General features: G+C 40.9%; 1 protein-coding gene across 1 annotated transcript in view; it reads right to left on the reverse strand.

Annotated features, from left to right (window-relative positions):
• Positions 1–8,425: 8,425 nt before the first annotated feature.
• LOC139715435 (uncharacterized) overlaps positions 8,426–20,869 on the reverse strand; it is a 120,685-nt gene continuing 108,241 nt past the window's right edge. Inside the window, exons 14-19 of the mRNA XM_071627008.1 lie at positions 20,725–20,831; positions 18,490–18,691; positions 17,429–17,668; positions 13,599–16,061; positions 13,128–13,201; positions 8,426–12,620 (exon numbers count right to left, since the gene is read on the reverse strand). Of these exons, the coding sequence (XP_071483109.1) occupies positions 11,291–12,620; positions 13,128–13,201; positions 13,599–16,061; positions 17,429–17,668; positions 18,490–18,691; positions 20,725–20,831 (4,416 nt within the window). The 3' untranslated portion in view covers positions 8,426–11,290. The remainder of the gene's footprint in view (positions 12,621–13,127; positions 13,202–13,598; positions 16,062–17,428; positions 17,669–18,489; positions 18,692–20,724; positions 20,832–20,869) is intronic.

A 20,869-nucleotide genomic window follows, 5' to 3' on the forward strand; every position in this document is an offset into this window, starting at 1 on the left:
TCCTCTTGTGTCTGAATGTACAACCTCATTTACATTATACACATCACTTACGGGTATTACACCTTTGCGTTGCATATCGCACATTATAAATTCATATTACACATTTGCCATGTTTATGTTACACGTTGCATATCACAAATTAATTTTACACTCTGCACATTATTCAAATGCTGAGAAATAATCAGGAAATATTCGAACATTCTATACAAGGAATTCCAAATATAAGATTTTTTTCAAATCCATCCGGTCCTGTAATATTGGTGCTCTTCAGTGAAGTTTTGAGAGTTGGTGTTATTTAAATTCAAATCAGGATTGAAATAGAATTTAGGTCATTTTATTATGGGAGCTTTGGATATCAATATTTTGATTTACACTGAAAATGAATTTTCTTCAACTATTTTGCAACTAAAATGACAGATTTACACTTATCATTGCAAGTGTATTGTCGGTTAATTTGTATGTTGCTGTACACTTTGTTACACAGTAAGGCCTATCTTACAGCATTTTCACAATTTGATAAAAGAAAAATGCATGCAAGTCAATATTCAAAATCATATGAAAATCAAATGACCCTTACGATTTTGTCATTAAGATCTAGGTTCTCCATTGGAAGTACCATTGTAATTGACTGAAATAAACTTCATTGCATGGTACAGTATTTCCACACAACTGTCACAAATTGAAGTTCATGGTCTAGCGCTCACCATAAGGTACAACCGCTCCTCCAGCTTGGAGAACTTTCATGACCATTGATCGGACACTATTGTTTTGCCTTATTTTGTGTTTTTATAAAACCCCGTACTTTTCCTGTCTTTTGATTCATAGACTAATCATTTTAAGGGGTTTTAATTGGTTTCTTCTTCTTTTTTAATGGGTGGGAGGAGTTATCTCTTTACACTTAACAACATGTGTAATAAATGTCCAACAAATCCGATTCTAAATAGGTCTTCCAGGGGTCTACAAGTTCAGAAGTCGTAATCTTATATCAAGGTCAATATGGAGACATCGTCAAAATAAACATTTAGGTAGGTAGGTTCCTTCCCTTCATGACCGCGTAACCGTTTTCGATGACCTCCCAAAAGAAACTTCCACCAGTTGTGTTTCTTTGTGTGCTCGTGCGTTTAAGTGTGCCTTTGTCTCCGACACCCAAGGAGCTGCTATTGTGAAAACTCAAAACGTCCCGAAGGTTGTGCTGCTTCAAGCCGCTGTCTCCTCCCCCCCCCCCCATCAAGCATTTGATCGCAAAAAAAAAAAAAGAGTTAACTCCATGCTTGTTAATATGAGATATTTGCGACTGCAGCTGCAACAAAAACAAAGAAAATGATATGAAACTATGGAATTTTATTGACTATGACTTGAAGAATATACCTCGTAATGTAACAGGTGAGGTGTCACTGGAAAATGTTTTTATTTTGCTCTGATGATGGACTTGCTTTAAAGGGGATGGCTAGTAACTGATCAGTGGGAATCAGTGGGAATGCTGAGGGATCCCATTTAAATTGTTTTTTTTTTAAAGTTTTGCAAACAGACTTTTCATGTAACACACACACACACACACACACACACACACACAGAGAGAGCTGTATATGCCAGTTAGGAAAAAAATACTCCTGAAACATCTCTAGTTTGCATTTAGTTATCTTTCTTTATCTCGTTTATGCTTTGTATCATTTTTGTGTCCTATCAAGTTTAGGTAAACACTGATATACAGGGTGGTTTATAGTATGGATATTGTACCATATTCTTACAGTTTTATATATATATATATATATATATATATATATATATATATATATATATATATATATATATATATTTATTTATTTATATATAAAACTTAAGCTCATGCTATCAATACCAAGTTCATTTTTTAATACACAAAATTTGGGGCTACTCTTCCTTTATCAAGTGTTAGATCTGATACACTTGATAAAGAGTGAGAAGCCCAAAAATTTGTGTCAAAAAATAACTTGGTATTGACAGCATGAACTTGAGTTCTGTTTATTTATTTTTTATATTATTGAAACCAACATGTGCCCTACAATAAATTATTCAATATACATACATATATATATATATATATATAGAGAGAGAGAGAGAGAGAGAGAGAGAGAGAGAGAATAGAGTCATCCTGTTTATTTTCATTATTGTTCATGTTGACCCTGAAAAAGGCGTGTATATGCGTTGAAAATTTGGTTTGAATAGCACTGTTGGACTAAAATGCATTACTATCCTACTTCTACCTCTTCTTATATATACTGTGATATATACATATATATATATATATATATATATATATATATATATATATATAATGTACAAATGTGTCAAATTCTGCTTTCAAGAAGAAAATGCCGCAGAAGTTGTAAACTAAATACTTCTGATCAGTGTTTAACTCCACAGGATACAAAGTCAAATTTGTTCGATTGTTCTTGCATATCATAGGACTTGCAATTCACAATCTCTCTCGTTTACTGAGTATTACATACACACGTCAATAAATCACATGACCACCATAAAATGTTATTAGTTTCTCATTTAATCACAGTGGTAATATAATAATTAATAAAGTCAAGTACTTCTTCCAACATATAATTAAGCAGTGGTAAACATATTTTGCAATAATTTGAAATTTTACCTTTCAAGTATTATTCAGGAAGGGAAAAGGATTAAATTGCTCACAGATACGTAAAATGGGAATATCTTGTGATAGAGCTCAAACCTCAGATTTCTTGTCACGGGATGCTCTCCACGTCTTTAGTTGTTTCATGCTTTATCATTTGACTCTCACGTTGGAGCAAGTCTGCATATCAACAATGTTTTATGCTCACACTTTAGGTATGGCCATAACTTGGCATGGCATGTACAAGATTCTAAAGAAACATTGCTACAAAAAGGGGTATCTGAAAGGGAACGTAACAGCACCTCAAAAACTGGGGTCAGACTGTCATGGGAAAGGTCCCATGTGAGAGAAAGAAGAGAAAAGAGAAGAAAAGAACGAGAAAGAGCATCGGAGTGCATAACCAAGATTGTTTGTATTTACATGCCTTTGGGAAGGAGTGATGCAGATTTATATACAGCACCTGGACATTACCATTCTCACACTTGTCTAGCACTACTCGGAGGAATAAACACCTGTGTCACTCTGGGGCAGTTTCCATGCCGACAACCAACTTCAAAACGCAAGTTCCTTTGTAATGTTACCAGCTCATCTCACCTTCGCACTATGTGTGCGTGTATTGCTAACAAAACATCACGACCGTTTCGCTGTGTTCACCACACTCAATTCGTCATTTGCTTTCATGCTTGTGGTATAAAAAGGAGTACATGTATAGCCCACCAACTGATCAGTGACTCCACCCATCCAAGTCTCTTCAGATTCCCCCATTTCCCCTCCACAAACCCATCGATCCCCTGCAGTGCTTTAGGCTACCCCATCGCTCCTGGCTCTCTCATAGCTAACTACCCGACATACAGCTGCTGCCATAAGATTTTATTCCACATAAAATTCCCAACAGTGAACTGGTACCCAAAAGGGCTAACCGGTAATTACAAAGCTCTTCCCATATGGGCTTATAAAAGTAACTGAACTGCAATGCAATTTTATTAAAGTTGCATGAGATATTTATGCATGGTTTACCAAATATTGATGGTTTGCAATGAACCAGGAATCAACTTTAATGGCTTGAATATAATTTGACTTCGATGTATCAACTCACAAGAGGCTCAAAATGAGTAAAAACAAACAATGTGTTCAATTAGCATTAGCAATCCAGTCTAACCTTTAAAAACAAAACAAAACAAAAAAAACTGCTAGTGAAGAGCAATCTCCAATGTGATGAAGTGCAAAATATCTCAGTGGGATTGATATAGCTCAGAAATACCTCATCTTCCTTTAACTTCAAGACCAACTCCATTTGATTTCATGTACACCTTGCGAAGAATATCCAGGATGATTCTAATCAATATGAATACTTGGTGCACCATGGCATTAACATTGCCCACACTTTAGATGACAATGTAGACATAATGTTCATCAAGATTATTGAGCCAGTCGAGTACATATAGATATGTGTATGTATTACGCGAGTACAATATACTAATAGTCAGGAGTATGCTTGAACCCTTGTTTACCTTTAATGGCTTGTTTACCTTTTTTTTTGTATTACATCATTTGTTTTTTAATGTATATTAAGCACTGCATTTCAAAACAAGTGAAAAAAAAATAATAAAAAGATCAATGGCAGCAGCTATTCACAAGCATGTGCTCATAACTAGATGAATGAAACTAGCATCCAAAGGTGGAAAACAGAGTTTCCCAACCATCCTGTCCAAATCATATTTGAAAATCTTTCATTTGTCTCTACAGCTCTGTTATATTTTAAAATCTGATGATCAAGCCAATACACAGCAATCCTCAAATGATTCCATACACCCATGATTCCTTGATTTTGTTTAGCTGAGGTTGAGCGGTATCCACACCCGTCTTGAATCATCCCACTATTTCCAGAATATTGTACTTTTCGATCATCACCACAATTATTTCTCAAATGCAAGGTAAACGGTGAGGTCAAGTAAGATCTATCTTCATTCAGAAACTTACAGTGTAGGGTAAGAGTATGACTGATCAACACCCTTGGAATATCTGCCAAAGCCACACTAGAAGAAAACATTCTTCAAGCCGCTTGGTAATCATTTGTTACGGCAGAAATGGTAATTGTGATGGTGCATTGGGACCAAGAGATATGCTTCCGACTTTCCAGACCTGTTGATTTGCTATCGTAAGACTGGTCGCCACTTCACCACGGGTTATAAAAACCTCACCTTGGTATATGTACATGTGTATGCTCTGATTTACTCTATTTTAAGCCACTAGGAACAAAACATTAGCTCATCTGTTACAAGTGAAGAATTAAAGATATATACCACTGTTTTTGAGCTCGTTACACACATCGTGCCAAGAATGGCCAAACACTAACAAGAGGCTTGAACACTGCCTAAATTGAACATGATGCATCTCTTATTCTCTCACAAGATTGCGAGCATCCACAGAATGTCTGTATTATTCTATTCTCTTTTGTTTTGATGCAAAATATGGCTTAAGAGTATCAATATTTTCCATAAAATGTCATAAAAGGAGAAAGGAAGGGACTGATTCTTTCTACTGTCATAATTATGTTGTTTACATGTTCACACGGTATCTGGAGATTAAGACATGGTATTAACACTGCATGAAGAGCCATTCCAATAAGATTCTTAGTTAAATGTATGCCACTCTACTATCATACTGTTGGATTATGTGTGTTACGCACTACACTCTTATCATAGAGGGATAACTGCCATGTTACACATTACAGTAATGATGGAAACAAGATAAATACAAACGCATTATGTACATCCCACTTACATCAACAACAAGAGCCCGGGAAGGTACACCACAGAAGGGACTGTAGTACTGCACAAAAAATAATCTTTGTTTTCCTGCTCTTGCAGTAGGCAGATAAAAGAAATCAAATGAACAAGCAACAAGGTACTCATGTACTTGATAATGACAAATGCATTATACAATAATTATCATGTAGCAGAAAATATATCATCAGTAAATTGCAATGTCAAGAAACAACACAATCAGATTTGTCATCAATTTATACTCTATGAACTGTGTTATTTTTACAATGAAAAAAATATATGCCCATAAATACATGTACATGTGTGTAAAGGAAACATAAACATGGTAAATCATAAATAAATACAAGTAGTGCAGGAGGTACGCAAGATAACATAAAAATAAGGAATTGACACATGCAAACTAAGTGATCAGCAAAAAGTAGAAAGCGCCTGTGAAATCTTCTCCCCTATGACAGCACTTACATATTGTGACTATTGACCACTTTTTATTCACACTATTTATTAGCTACATTGCAGTCAAGACGGGTTTCTATGCAAACGCGAATACCAGTGATTCCCAAGCAGGGCATTCCTACTGCGCAGCAATCCATAGACAGTAGGCACGTGTGAATGTCAAAACAGAGACTATGCTATACACAGGTGAGGGCAATTCTCAGTTGAATCTTACCCTAAGCAGAAGGAAAGCGGATCCCAATCCATTACAGAATGGAGAGAAAAGCGGGCTTTATGCCGAGGCAAGCTTCACTGTAGAAGCCACACTCTTTGCCAACAACGGTATAATTCTGGGAGAGCAAGTAACCCTCATAAGATTTTTGGTTCTATGATTATGGTAATGCAGCATCTGAAGTTAAGAATAGGTATCTCATAGCTGATGCGTGTTCTAAACAGGTTCGATTTGCCTAAAACCTGCATCATTTTCCATCTGTGCTCGTCTGTACAGATAACTGATCTCAGAGCTTTACTTTATGTATCTATTCGTTTATCTGAAATGTAAAATATTGTAAGTGTGCACGTCTCTGCGTCAGGGGAGAAAGATGATCAACAAACGCAATTCAAGCATTGGCATGAGACATGGTTTCCGAGGGTTCATCTCTTTGTTTTCTTCACAAACATCTGGCCTGTTAACATACACTGGCATAAGCTTAAGCAAAAGTATTTTTTGAACCGCAATAAGGAGGAAAGAAGACCAAAAAAAAAAAGTGTTTTAGCTGCAGGAAAAGTGGCAAGATACTTCATTTATTTTCCACATTTTCTTTTCTACTCTGTGATAATGGTAATGGATTGCCACAGAAAAAAACCCCACAAAAACCTGACATCATCAATTTATGCCCTCAACATTATTTTTGACATTGAACAAATAAATCCTAAACCCAAGATTGTCTGAAGTAAATTATCACAATGAAATCAAGAATAAATCTATGGGTAGCTTTCTCCATGGCAGGATTTCCATTTCAGTCAAAATTTTCTCTCATTTTGGGGGTGACCATTTCAGTCAAAATTTTCTCACATTGGGAGTGACCAACGTAACTCTAGCTCAATAGCTAGTCGAAATATTTCAACACATGCATAATCTTTTGTCCTAACTTCTGAATTTGAAATAAGTTTCTCACAGCACAAGCATATTATAAGTCACTGTTGCACGTGCTGTATCTATGCAAAACTGTAACCCAAACTCAGCTGCAATGCACTGTCCTGTATATACTCCTCGACTATAGACTTAGAGGCTCATTCTCCATCGTAAAACAAGAGTAAAATATTTTTGATAGGGCTATTCAGCAAAATTTAAGTCATCGCAAAACACAATAGGGTTGATGGCGACTTCTTTAAGATTGATGAATGCATATTTTGATGACATTTGGCAGAGGGATAACATGTCCCTACAAAATGAGCAGGGACACAATTCATTTCACCAGCAGCGACTGGAATAGGATGAAAATGTACATAATGCCTGAACAGGGTTGCTGCCACATTACGGTTTGTCTTTCACGTTGATGGTAATTTTTGTGATTGCATTCCAAGTGTACTAAACATCTTTTACTTTTTCATGTGGACGGGCCGTGGGAAAATATAATAAAATATTAATTAAAAATTGTAACTGCAAGTCAACAGGTGCATTTCAACAATAGAACCTTTGAAGTATGTTTTTGATACATCACTGTACAAGTACACCAAGAGAACATCACATGCATACCCTTCGGGTATGTGCATTAATGGGTGTGAAAATATACTGTAAAAATAAATAATGATAACAACAACAACAGCAGGCACCTTTCATTTTTCTTCTTTATCAATAACAAGGGGTATGATGGAAAATACGAAAAAAAAACAAACAACGACTTGAAGGGTGGTAAAGCATGTGATGTCTGGACACTTGCTGCATGCATAAAATGTAGGCAGAAGAAATGAACAGGTATCCACCATATGCAAGTGTGCATTGGGAAAAGATGTTCTGACACTAAAGCAGACATTTGTGAGCATAATGTGGTGATCAAGCCACTATACACTCACTCCAATCTTAAACGATTGCATAAAGACCGACTGGAATTAGCCCCCGACTCATGTCTTACTTACTTCCAATATGCATGCTTTATATGCATATGGTGTGTGCCTTTATCTGATACCAATATTCCTGGTAAAATATATACATAATTGGTGGAAGCGAAGAGAGGAAAAAAAAAACCAACAACAACACATACACACAGTATTACAATATTTGTGAGATTTGTTTGCTTTTTCTTTATGCCTGTACTTGTGTTTCCTACTTGAGTTGGTGACATCCGAGTGCAGGCTATACCTACCCTACTATTCCTTTAACAAGAAACAACTTTTGGACATATTTTGGACGTATTTGCTGAATATAAACACCGCCTTCACATAAAAATTCTAAATGTTAGAATATTATGAAGAACAGGCAAACCAAACACAAAGCATCTGGCGACTTATCAACCAATGATAATGTACCAAGCAGTTACTCAGTCACACACACACACACACACACACACACACACTCTCTCTCTCTCTCTCTTTCTATACATCTCTCTCTCTCTCAAGCCAAACAACTCGACATGCGCAAAGCACACTCACTAACAGCTGCAAGGCAGCATTTTATTCTGCAATTTCCCCTTCCTCACGATAATTGATTTCTTAAGTTGCTAATATCAAGTCTCATCAAACATCAAAAACTATATATAATATGGGTCATACAATTGTTACTATTTACAGAAATGTACAATTGATATTTTGTATCCCCTATGCAAGATGACTACAGCAAAAGGCATATATTACATGACCGTGACCAGTTTCTTACTGGTCGTGCCAGGGAGTGGAATGAAAGAATCCTACACGGACACATGAATGAAAGGGTATTTTAAACACTTGTCATAGATTCAAAAGAGATAATTTTTTTTTTTTTGTATTATTTGTTTGCTTTGTAACTGCATTTTGCTCACCACAAGTCATAGAATACAGTGGACTGGATCATCAATCATGAAATGTGGGAGATACATTAACTGTCTAGGACCTACAGGTATAGTGAAAATGGTAGCTGGTTCTTTCACATTTCAGCTTTAAGACTGCAACAGACATGTGGCAATGCCCAGGAACTAGAAGAAAAATCACCTGTATGCTTGAAAAGCTGGTCCCCCCCCCCCCCCCATTACTTGACAGAAATGATTCAAAATATGCTGCATGTCAACATTATATGCAAGTGCATAATCAGATATGCATGTGTAGAAATATTTGTTGATTTCATAGTTCAATTGAATGTTTCAATCACTGGTCATCCTGACACGTACTGGGTTTTCTAGTGCTTTTCAAAATGAAATCTGCCATTAGCTGTTTCATATTGCTCTGATATTTGAGTTTTGAAGAAAAGAAAATTTTAGGATATCAATAACCATTACATATATCTTTATCATAAGTCCCATGTTATAAAAGTCCACACAGAAACAACCAGGGTAGCGGTGTACCACAAAGGGAAGTGGTCCTTACAGAGTTTACTGCTTTTGGGTAGTAATCAGCTGTGTATCCATAGAATTTGACTCGCCAACCCTACACTATTAAATCCCACTAACTGGGTTCATGCACTCCTAAACTGCAAAACTACATCAGAGCTTTTTGTAGAGTGCCAGTGTGCTAGCGATTACACTTGAGTATGGCTATGACCAACCTTTCAAGAATATAGGCTTATCTTAAAGAAGTATGTATGAAATCACAGCGATTCATGACAAGTATATTTCAACTGCAGATAATTTGATTTGACAGTGCCAGAATACATTTCATGTCATAACAAAATGTTTTCCTGTATGATTGTTCATTGTTTTTATGATTCATATGAAAAATGATATGCAAACATTAATGTCTCTTGTTTTTTGTTTTTTTAAACAACTAGTAACAGAGTACAGCTTTTCTTCTTTCCATTTTTTTTTTTTTCGTTGTTGGGACAATGGGCACATTACAATTGAACACCAAGCTTAAATCTAGCTGCAAAATACACTCCAAAGACACTTGCATTCAAAATATTTACAAATCTTGGGGATAGGTGGAACACATTTCTATGCCTGTACTTTTGATTCTCTTCTCGCACTACAGCTGTCACAGAGGTGCCAGCGAAGACTCAACTCATCAGATCCGATGCTTGTTGAAAAACAGAAGCACCTCTGAAGGTTGTACAGTACAACGGAAGCTACATCCATTTCCTTCTCTCTTGCTCAGTTGCATGCTCTTCCAAATGCGCGATGTTGCAGTCCCCCAAATAAGGCAGTTTCTTTGTTTCAAAATCAAACACACAAACAAAAACGAACAACACCACTCATCTACTGAGTTCTCTTCCAACTCGGCCTAACTCATGCAGCACTAAAACCCATCGCTATCTGTAGAGAAACTTAGCTACTCACACACATAAGCAGTTCATGTAAATTAGTTCCAACAACACACCTGCACATTTTTAGCTTCAAGGAATGCAAAAGAAACTGTGACATAATTCCAGCGGGACACTGCAATTTCCTGCATGGCAGAAAACGACATCTTATAATTACAAACAGTAGTATATTCCTATGTTATACTAAGCCGTGGGCATCATGTAATAATTACGTGCTGCTCCTATATCACCAACAGCCACAGAGCGGATTTCTATTAGACCTTCCTCCCAACCAATATTTTTGAAACTGACTTTGCAATGACAGAATTGAGATTACCCTTAAATTTCTTCTAATTACTCCATATGCTGTGCATGTTATTATCATAACTGGCTATGTGAATTCATGCACTGCATCTGCATGCTTTCCTTGCAAGGAATATCATGACACCAATACACAGGTCATCAGCTGAAGAATTCCTAATATGGCCTGGAAAATATTGTTTGTTTCATCAAGTTCATGAAAACGTGTGTTGCCAAACATATACCAAAGTTAACTTGCCATGCTCTTTCCTGCATGCTCTATGCAGCAATATACAACCGTGTGAAGGAGATGCTATTCTTTTTGCCGCTCCCATTAGCATATACTCATGTGAGGCAGCAGCTCTCACGTCGTGTTCCAAATACTGGCCTTACACACAAAGAACAATACAGCCCTTTGCTATGCAGCGACACGTGAAAGCACTATGCAGTAATTGATATTAATATTACATTTTCCTTTAACAATAGCATGTTATCATCACCACAGAAAGGTGAGTATTTTCTTTTTTCTGACTGACTTCTGCACGATCAGTAATTACATTACCCAGACATGCCACTTGGATGTCACAATTTCTAGTGCATATTATCAACTTGCTTTCCAGAATTCGTTGTTTTTTGTTGCTGTTGTTGTTGTTGTTTTTTTCATTTGTCTTCTGTTGTTTTCCATCACAGCAAGTTCCAACTTCCTATGCACCATCTGACGGACTACTGAGTCCCTAGCCCCTGCAGATCTTGCTGCTGCTTGGCACGCTTCAAGTCATTCAGGCTGACTTTCTTCTCCTCCAAGCCTGGCCTTACAGGTGCCTTTTTGCTCAGGTCTGCGAGGTTCTTGAACTTGTCGTCGGCAAAGGTGCCCTTGCGCTTGGCGACTGGTTGGCCCACGGCCATGTGTGGGTGCTGCTGGGTCATTTGGTCTGCCGACATCGTATAAACACTGCTGTCAGGTCCTTTGGCTTCGCTTACAATCTGCTGGGCATCTACCATACCCCTACTGTCTCTCTGTACATACATTTCTGCGGGCTCAGTCAGCAGAGCACCTTGGTTTAGACCACCTGGTCTAGCTTCCTCCAGTCTCCTCTCGACAAGTCCTGTGTCCATCTGGGCCTGATAACCTTTTAACGCTATACTCTCAGCGACACGGTCATCCACGCCCAAATGTACGGGAGTCTTTGAGTAATCAATTTTCTCTGTCCCTGACCGTGTCCTCACGTGTGATGGCTGCCAGGGCTGCTGCTGCTGCTGCTGTGCAGGGAACTGCACTCCCGTCTTGTCGATCCCTGACGGCAGCTGCTCAGGGGACCTGTTCATGCTGACCATAACTGGCTGATCCACGGCTTCTGTGGGCATCATGGTAGTTATTGGGTTCATCCTTGCTGTGCTGACTACCGGCGTTGCTATCGGCTGGCTGGATGGGGGGTAGAAAGCTGGCTGTGCGCTAGGTTGAATGGGATACATTCCTCCTGCAGCCTGGGGCATCACAGACTGGTAGCTCACGCTCCGCTTCAATCCCTGCCCAGCAACATAACCTTGTTGGGTGATCATGTCGCTGCTAGAGTAATGGGGATGCATGGAGGTAGGCACTTGATACTGGGGAGCACTCAATGCAGGTGCGCCCGGGACCGGCCCTTGACTGGGCAAGTCCGATGAAGCCATCTCCAAATTGACGTGTCGGTACGCTAACATACCCCCATGACCTGGGACAGGAACCATGGATCCAATGGAAGACATGCCTTGTACGGTAGGTGGGCTGGCCCGCCGAAAACCTCCAAAGGCTGAGCCTGGTCCATGGGTGAACGTTGGCACCCCTTGCTGGTAGTGATTGAAGGGAAGCGGAAGGCCACCCGCATGCCACATGCCTTGGGCAGGAAAGTTCTCTTGCACTGGGTAGCCCATCATGCCGTACATGTTTGGCTGATATAGTAGATTTATATGGGGGCTTTGGGGCGGCGTTGTCTGGGGATGTTTCCGAGCAGCCAGGAACTCTCGAACTTCATTCTTATGTTTCTGAAGCATCTTATGCCTCTCCTCCTCATGCCTGATGATAAAGAAAACAACAAATAAAATCAATCGGACTTCAACCACACGGTTATAAAACAAATCAGTTCTATTAAACATTATAGACAAGACGATTGCAAATTTATGATCGACATTGTTCAACATGAAAATGTCATCAATCTTATAAAATGCTTCTCTAGACATAACTCAGCTTTCGTGCTTGGTAAGTCTGGCTGTACCAACATTCATATTGACTTCCACATGTATACTGAGCAACACCATTAGGAGCACAGTTGACTAAAATGCTCACGCCTTCAACGTTATACATTTGATACAATCATTTCTACTTTTTTTGGTCACATGACTCACGTCTGCCAGATACATACAAAGATAAAGAAGATAATTTCCCAACAGCTACTGAGTACAGCGTGCAATGATTTTGACCTCATATGTATATATATATATATATACAATGTATATATATATATATATATATATATATATATATAAATATACACACACATATAAATGATGCATGATCAATTACCTTTGTAGAAGTTCAAGTAACTCCATATCCTTGCCAGAAGCAAATAGCTGAAGTTGTGCCATTTCATTTTGATACTGCAGTAACAAATGTGATGATTGGTTGGAGACAAATATTAACTGATAGAACACATCAATATTCAAGGACATACATTTGCTAGCATTTTCACTTTTCATGTTTCCTTGTTTTTATCTTCTGCTCTTTGTACTTTGCAATGATAATAATGATAATCACATTTCACACTTGTTCAGAATTATTATGAAGAGCACAGAGAGGATCACTTGAACACTTTTATTTATGTCATACCTGTAAAATTAGATTAGAAAGAGAATAGTTGTGTGACATAAGTTGAAGACTAGCTCCTGCATGATCACGACATGCAAATAGTTTTCAAGAGAAATTACACATAGATACCTCACACATCACTCAGTAATTGTAGTAGATCAAAGTACTTCAACCATACGATGTACTTACATTGGCAGAGGGCCCAGGAGACCCTGACCCAACATCTGACAGTGGTGGTGTATTGTGTGCCTCAGACTGCGTAAACACATTGTGACTTGCTCCGGAATGAAAGGCCACACTCCCCTCGGGTGGCGGAAGAGAGGGTCCGTCAGGCGGCAGCGAGTAGTGAGAGCTTCCGTCTGACGCGATGCTATCCGGTGTTCCCCTCCCACTGCCACCTACCATGCTGCTCTTTCGCTCTGGCTTGACCACCTGTCCAACTGACTGCCAGTCTGTCCGCTGAGGAGGTGGCATTTCTCGCTCGGCTGCTTCCTTATGTGCCAAGGACATTGTCGCAGAATATGTCTGCCTCTGCCTGTCCATCTTGTCAATGGCAGCCCTTGTTGGATCCTCCCAGCTTGGTAGCCTCGGCGACATCTCTGGCTCAGGTGGTGGAGTGTCGATGACCGGCTCTGCTTGATCTACAACCTTGTCGACATGGAAACGTCCCCGTGTCTTCACTGGTGCGGGGGCGGTCTTGACGGGCTCTGGTGCCTCGTGACTGCCGCGGCCAACATTCTTTTCGGTTTGTGTGACCAACTCCGAAATCACATCCTTGACATCCTGTGCCTGCGAAGACTGGCTGACCTGCATATTGTCTCTGGTGGAACTTTCTTTTACAGGTGTTGGTGCTGGTGCAATGGTAAAACGTCCTTGCTTTTTCTCTGCCTGTTGCTGAGGCTGCTGATCTACACTAGAATTCACACTAGGCTGACTGGAAGACTTTTCTGTTAGGACTTGACTACCTTCTACGTTCTCTATCTCAGGTCCTACTGCTTTCACTGCCTCCTCCATCTTTTTCTGTGTTGTAATATCGCTTATACTTCCTTCTCTCTGTATGGCTTTTTCAGGCACTGGGTTCACATTGAAGCGTGACTTCTTTACAGGACTCAAGGTGGCCTTCGGTGAGTGAGGTGGGATGGGCTGTTCTGTCTGTAATTGTTTTTCCTCCATCTTCTCTCCACTGGCCTTTGTGAAGGGATCATCAACAGGCTCCACACTAGGGGTAGAGGGCTGCAAGCCAGGAGTGGCAGAGCCTGGTATGTGTACTTCTGGGGCAGGCTCACTTAGCGGACGGGGCAGGTAGTTGTTGATGGGGAAATTTTGAACGTCCATTGATAATTTTCTCTCATCCTGAATGGGGACAAAGTCCGGTGCCAGCATTCCACCAGATGGGTGTGCTGCAGTGACCACGGTAGCAGGTGAACTCTGGGCGTTCACGGACATTGTTGGAGCAATGCTCACACTGACTTGGCTATGAAGTGGCACTGGTGCAGCTGATGATCCAGGGAAGCTTGCATTTGATGCTGCCTGCCCCAAGTGCTGAGTTGTTTGGACTGTCTGGTGAAGGGATCCTTGTTGTTGGGCAGGAGGCACCTTGGTTGGCACTTGCTGCTGGTGGGGGGTTGGTTTCTTGTGAAGCTGTGACAATTTTGCATCAAGATCTGCCAAGCGGGCTACTCCAGATGTGGCCTGGTTTGTCTTAGCTGAAGGCTGCTGCGCCTGTGTGGATGGTGGGGCAGTTGGGTTTTGCCCAGAGGCAGCGGACACTTGAGGCGGCTGTGTTTGCACTGCTTGCACTGGTTGTGGCTGCTGAGGTGGCAGCTGTTTCTGCTGCACCGATTGTTGAGTTGACACAGGAGGTGGCTGCTGTTGAGATAAAACTTGCTGGGGCTGCTGCTGCTGGGGCTGCTGCTGAGGCTGCTGCTGTGACTGCGACTGGGGGATTTGCTGCTGTGTGGGAGCTTGAGTCTGCAACTGCTGCATCTGTGCTGGAGTTGGTCCCTGAGTATGGACCTGTACAGGGGGCTGTGATTGAGGGAGTTGGTTCTGAGGATGCCTCATCTGAGACTGGGCCTGCTGCAGCTGCTGCTGGCTGATTTGCTGCTGCTGGCTGATTTGCTGCTGCTGGCTGATTTGCTCCTGCAACTGCTGATGGGGCTGGTTTGCAACATGCTGGATACCGTACAGCTGAGTGGCTTGCTGGTTAAGGTAAACTTGGGGTGCGCCTGCCTGTGAGACAACGGGCATGTAGTAAACATTGCCTGAGGGATAAATGGGCATGGGCAGATAGGTGGGAGCACTCATCACTGGCACACCGGGCATGACTCCATGGACTGCATCTCCCACTTGACTTGGGTACACAGGCTGGGGGGTCACCACATCCATTGGCATGGGCTGGCTGGATGGCATCAGGGCCGGATTGGGTAAGCTATCAGCCATCACAGGAGGGGACTGCATAGGCTTGGGATACCCCTGCTCCACGTACAGTCCATCTGCAGAGGACATCTGAATCTGGCCGCCTCCTCCTCCTCCCACTGTCAGTGGGCTGCTGGCTTTCCTGGATAGAGGCTGATGCTGGTTCTCCTGAGGCCGCAACTGCTGGTCAGCTTGAGATGCAACGGCCATCTCAAAGCTCTGTCTCGGGGCATTCTGCAAGACATAATGATGCACAATATAATCACAAAGCCAATCAGCAAAAGTCTTGAGTCACCATACAAGAAACCTTGCACAAATCAATGAACATTCATGACAAAGTTCATGCAGTTACCACAAATCATCATTAATGGCACTATATCTACTCAAAGGCATCTGAGAAAGAAACTCTTCACACACACAGCTATCCAATTATTCAGCTTCAAAAAACACTTCAAATAACCATCACACTCAAAAGAATATACACAATCATGCTATTAGTGAAATTCACTACAATATCATTCCTAATCCATTCTATGTTGTCTCAAGGGAAAATTGATTGCAAGCATTTTGTCATCCTTCTAAAAATCATACTAAGTCAATGTTGGTCTAAATAAATCAAGGTGTGATGGTTGGTTTAATCTTCATGAAAAAGCATTATTTGGCATTCAGTCTTCTGAAGGATCATCACAACAATGGGCATGTCATCAACAAAGTCTAATTGAGATGAAAAGTCCATGATAGAAGTGGGAAAGATATAACTGAGATACGAGTATTTACGATTTACAGCATCAAATGATAAGTCACTCAATTTTTCTCTCAAATATATCACATTAGGAAGCAGAAAAGCAAGTCTTTAAGATTAGTCAGAGCTTAAAGCAAATTAGTACTGAGATGGGACAATTTCCAAAACTGACCATGACATCAGATATGCACAGATTTTTTAGAATAAAGACCACAAAAATAAGGGGTAAATACAAATGGGAGAATAAATCTTCTCAAGTGAATAAAATGCATGTGTTGTTTAGGAAAACCAATTTTGATGCTGCAGACAAATGATTATACCAGTAAAAGATACCCGAAAAGGCCGAAAAGGCACTTTCCCATACAAAGCATTATGGCAAGACTATGTGTAAGCCCTGCCTCATGAGCATGCACCATGAAATGTCATGGAAAGACCAGGGACAGGTTATCAACCCATGGAAACAAGTGCATTTTGGTATAAAGTGAGTTTGGGACCAGGATTGTGACTGGCTGCATGTCAGAATGGCCTGAGGCCATCCAACACTCTACTGCACACAGAGGAAACAGAGGTTGGGTGGGATGGCTTTACAGTGAGGTTTAGAAGGGAGTAATCAAGCCACAGACTTCAGGCTAGCGAGTCATTCCTTCACAACATATGGATATTAAGAGTTTATGTGGGATATGAGCCACACCAAGGCTTGATTCACAGCAGTCTGTTTTTGCAAATCTAGCAAATAAAGAGAGTAAGGAGAGCGGGCCAGTCCCAACCAACCCACCACAGAGGGCCAATAAAGGGGGCTGAGCCTTGGGCTTGTAGGTTCAGAGATGGGTGAGACAGGTGAGTTCAGTGGGGACCATACCAATTGCTGCTGGGATTCGTCCCCACTCGGCGGGGAGGCGTCCGACGAGGGGGCCGTCTTGGTGGGGCTGGACAGCATGTCATCCCGCAGCTGAGTGCCAGGGGCTCCGCCCTCGCCAGCCGCCGTTTGCACCTGCTCTGGGCCGGAGACCGGACCGCGGCGCTTGGCCTCCTCCGTCACCCGCAGCAACTGCTCCTTGAAGAGAGCAGCGTGCTGCTCTAGCAGATGTTTGGTTTCCACCTGGTCAGAGAAATGGAAGTCAGTTTACCCTTTCATAATTCCACAGGCGGACTTATCTTTCCCTTGTTACAGGAATTTTGCACCCAGCAAATAAGATGAAAATGGCAATGCTACAAAGCAATGGAATCAATGAAATTTTGAGAACTTTAAAACTCACAATATTGTACCTGTCCCTTGAATGCACAACCGCATAAGGAATTTACCTCGGTGTTTGATTCTCGTTTCAAATTTTGGGCACAAGCGATGTTTCCAACAAAAAGGGAAATTATGGCTCTACTAGGAATTTAGAAGATGAATGATTCATGTAAACTAGAAAAATGTAATGGAGGAGTTTTCTCCAGGGTACAATGTATAAGTCTTCTTTAGAAATTCTGATTTTGCATGCCTTAAGCACAGCACTCTCATATAAATAGCACATGTCTGCATTTAAACATGGAGAGGGACACTGAAGGAAGATTTTGACCGTAACCTACAAACAAGCAATGCACAGATGAACTAGAATATATGATGATACCATTTTCATAGGTTATCTTGATATTGCATTGTTGCATTACATTGGCTTTGGTTCTCATATTTCATAAATCAAGCTGGCATAATACTATGCTGTAAATACTGTAGGGTAATTGGAGGTAACTATGTCCCATTCACATGTAGATTCCTTCATGTGCTTTCATTCATGGCAGATAATTTATTTGCTTGAAAATTGTCAGGTCTGTGTGTTTGTAGCCAGGTCCAAGTTTGACAAGAAAATCTATAGCTACACATCCATCTGGCACGCAGGCCACAGCATGCAGACTCAAACAAGCTCAGTGGTCACTCACAAATTTGGCCACAATGCCCTCATGCTGGTCATCTTCGCTGAACTTGAAGATGACCGTGTCACCCCGGTGAGTCTCCAGCGAGCACTCGATCACTTGATCCTCGCTCACAGACAGCATGCTCAGCTTGGGCCGCTTCTTGCTGGACTTGCTGGACTTCTTCTTCTCCCGCCGCCTCTCCACATTCTGGCTCCCCTCCGTCCCACTGCAGGAACAAAAAGCCAACCCCACGATAAAAATCTAGACTACTAGGCTCCCCCTGTCACACATCTCTAAGAGACTTACAAGTCGTGTCTCTTGAACTAAACGAACCGAAAGTATGGGTAAATACATCTCACAAGCATAAAGGTCCAGAGGACCTTTGAACAATATTGACACCTGAATGACAAAAGTGTTGATTTGGCAGTCTATCCTTATCCCTTCAAGTCTTCCTTACTGAATTGAAACAAAAAATATAAAATGATAGATAAGAGTCAAGCATCCAGTTTTCTAGAAGCTGGCAGCAATTGAATTTCCTTTTTTCTTTCTTTCTTTCATTCTTCCCTGAGGATGGTTACAATTACTGGGTCACATTCATAGGCAGAGAAATAAGGGGAGAAGCTAAATGCAATGGGTTCATCATTGAATCAAGGATTTAGCAACTTTTTTCGACCTAACATGTACAATATAAAAAGTTGAATTGCCTGTCCCTTATCTTTGCTGAACATACCAATAGATTCCCCTGTGAGGAAGTGTTGTGTGTACTATTCAGAACAGGACCAGGAACATACACATAATTTCTGCAATCTTTGGAGCTTTCAGTTTTGTTTTGTTTTTCTGAAACAAGGAAGCATTGCAACATGATACAGTGGAAACCTAGCCACAATATCACAGAGGTTAGGAAATAAAACTAGAAATGTCGCTACAGCGACTGGTTATACCCCCGCCAAACAACATTTCATAAGCTTGGGTCAAAACAACATTTGATAAGCTTTGGTCAAAAAACTGAGGAAGTAGTTAAATCCGCAAGATCTTTCCTTGATCTTCTGCCATTAATATGCCGTTACCATGGCAACGTACTTTCGGGTACTGTCGAAAAATGCGTCTTGCACATCTACAACCAAAGGCACACATCTGTACCAAGTTTCATGGAAATTGGGCAAAAACTGAGGAAGTAGTTTGCAACACAAAATTTTCCATCATTTTGGCTCATAATATATGAGCTGTTACCATGGCAACATACTTTTTGTCACTGTCAAGAAATGTGTCATGCTGACCTATATCCTAAGACAAACATTCAATATGAATTCCATGAGAATTGGAAGAACACTGATGAAGCAGTTTTGCCATGAAGCATTTTGCCCTATATTTTACCAATAACATGCCGTTACCATGGCAACGCACTTTTTGCCACTGCGGAAATATGTGTCTTGCACATGAACATATTCAGATGAACATCTGTACCTAATTTCATAAAAATTGATCAAAAACTGTGGGAGGAGTTCGCGACGCAAGATTTGTACCCATTTTTGCCCATAATATGCCGTTACCATGGCAACGTACTTTTGGGTACTGTCAAAAAATACGTCTTGCACATCTACAACCCAAGGCACACATCTGTGCCAAGTTTTATGGGAATCGGTTGAAAACTGAGGAAGTAGTTCGCGACGCAAGATTTGTACCCATTTTTGCCCATAATATGCCGTTACCATGGCAACGTACTTTTGGGTACTGTTAAAAAATATGTCTTGCACATCTACAACCCAAGGCACACATCTGTGCCAAGTTTTATGGGAATCGGTTGAAAACTGAGGAAGTAGTTCGCGACGCAAGATTTGCAACGGACCGACCGCCCGACCGCCAGACCGCCCAACCGCCCGACCGCCCGACCGCCCGACCGCCCGACCGACCGTCCGCTGATTCCTATATACCCCCTTCAAACTTCGTTTGGCGGGGGTATAACAATAGCAATCAATTGCTCCTCAAAACTGTTCCATCAGAATGAATTATGAGGTTTTTTACATGATAAATAGAGATGATCAGCCCCCACTTGCTAAGTTTTACATTGTATGTTACATGCACTAGATCTACATAGAATTCATACTGTTTTGTTTCTTTGTGACATTTTGTTTGGATTCATTGTTTCAAGAAATGTTTACCTCTATTGCTAATGAAGAAGAACGAAAAGAAGAAGGAGAAGGAGAAAAAAAAAGGTGAAGGGAGGTTGATGTTCTCTTCATGTTTATCCTACAAATGTACCTCTCCTCTCCAGTGCCAGCTGTCCCAGACACGGAGTCCCCTCCTGTAGCATCCTTCCTTTCCAGGGCTGGAGATCCCCGGGACTTGGACGACCCTTCGCCTGTTGCCTATCAGAGTGTAAAGGGAGAGATCATTGGGGTACAGG

The sequence above is a fragment of the Diadema antillarum genome, unplaced genomic scaffold, assembly GCF_040938485.1.
Source record: "Diadema antillarum isolate AM-2024a unplaced genomic scaffold, OU_Dant_1.0 scf00000049, whole genome shotgun sequence".
NCBI lineage: Eukaryota > Metazoa > Echinodermata > Echinoidea > Diadematoida > Diadematidae > Diadema > Diadema antillarum.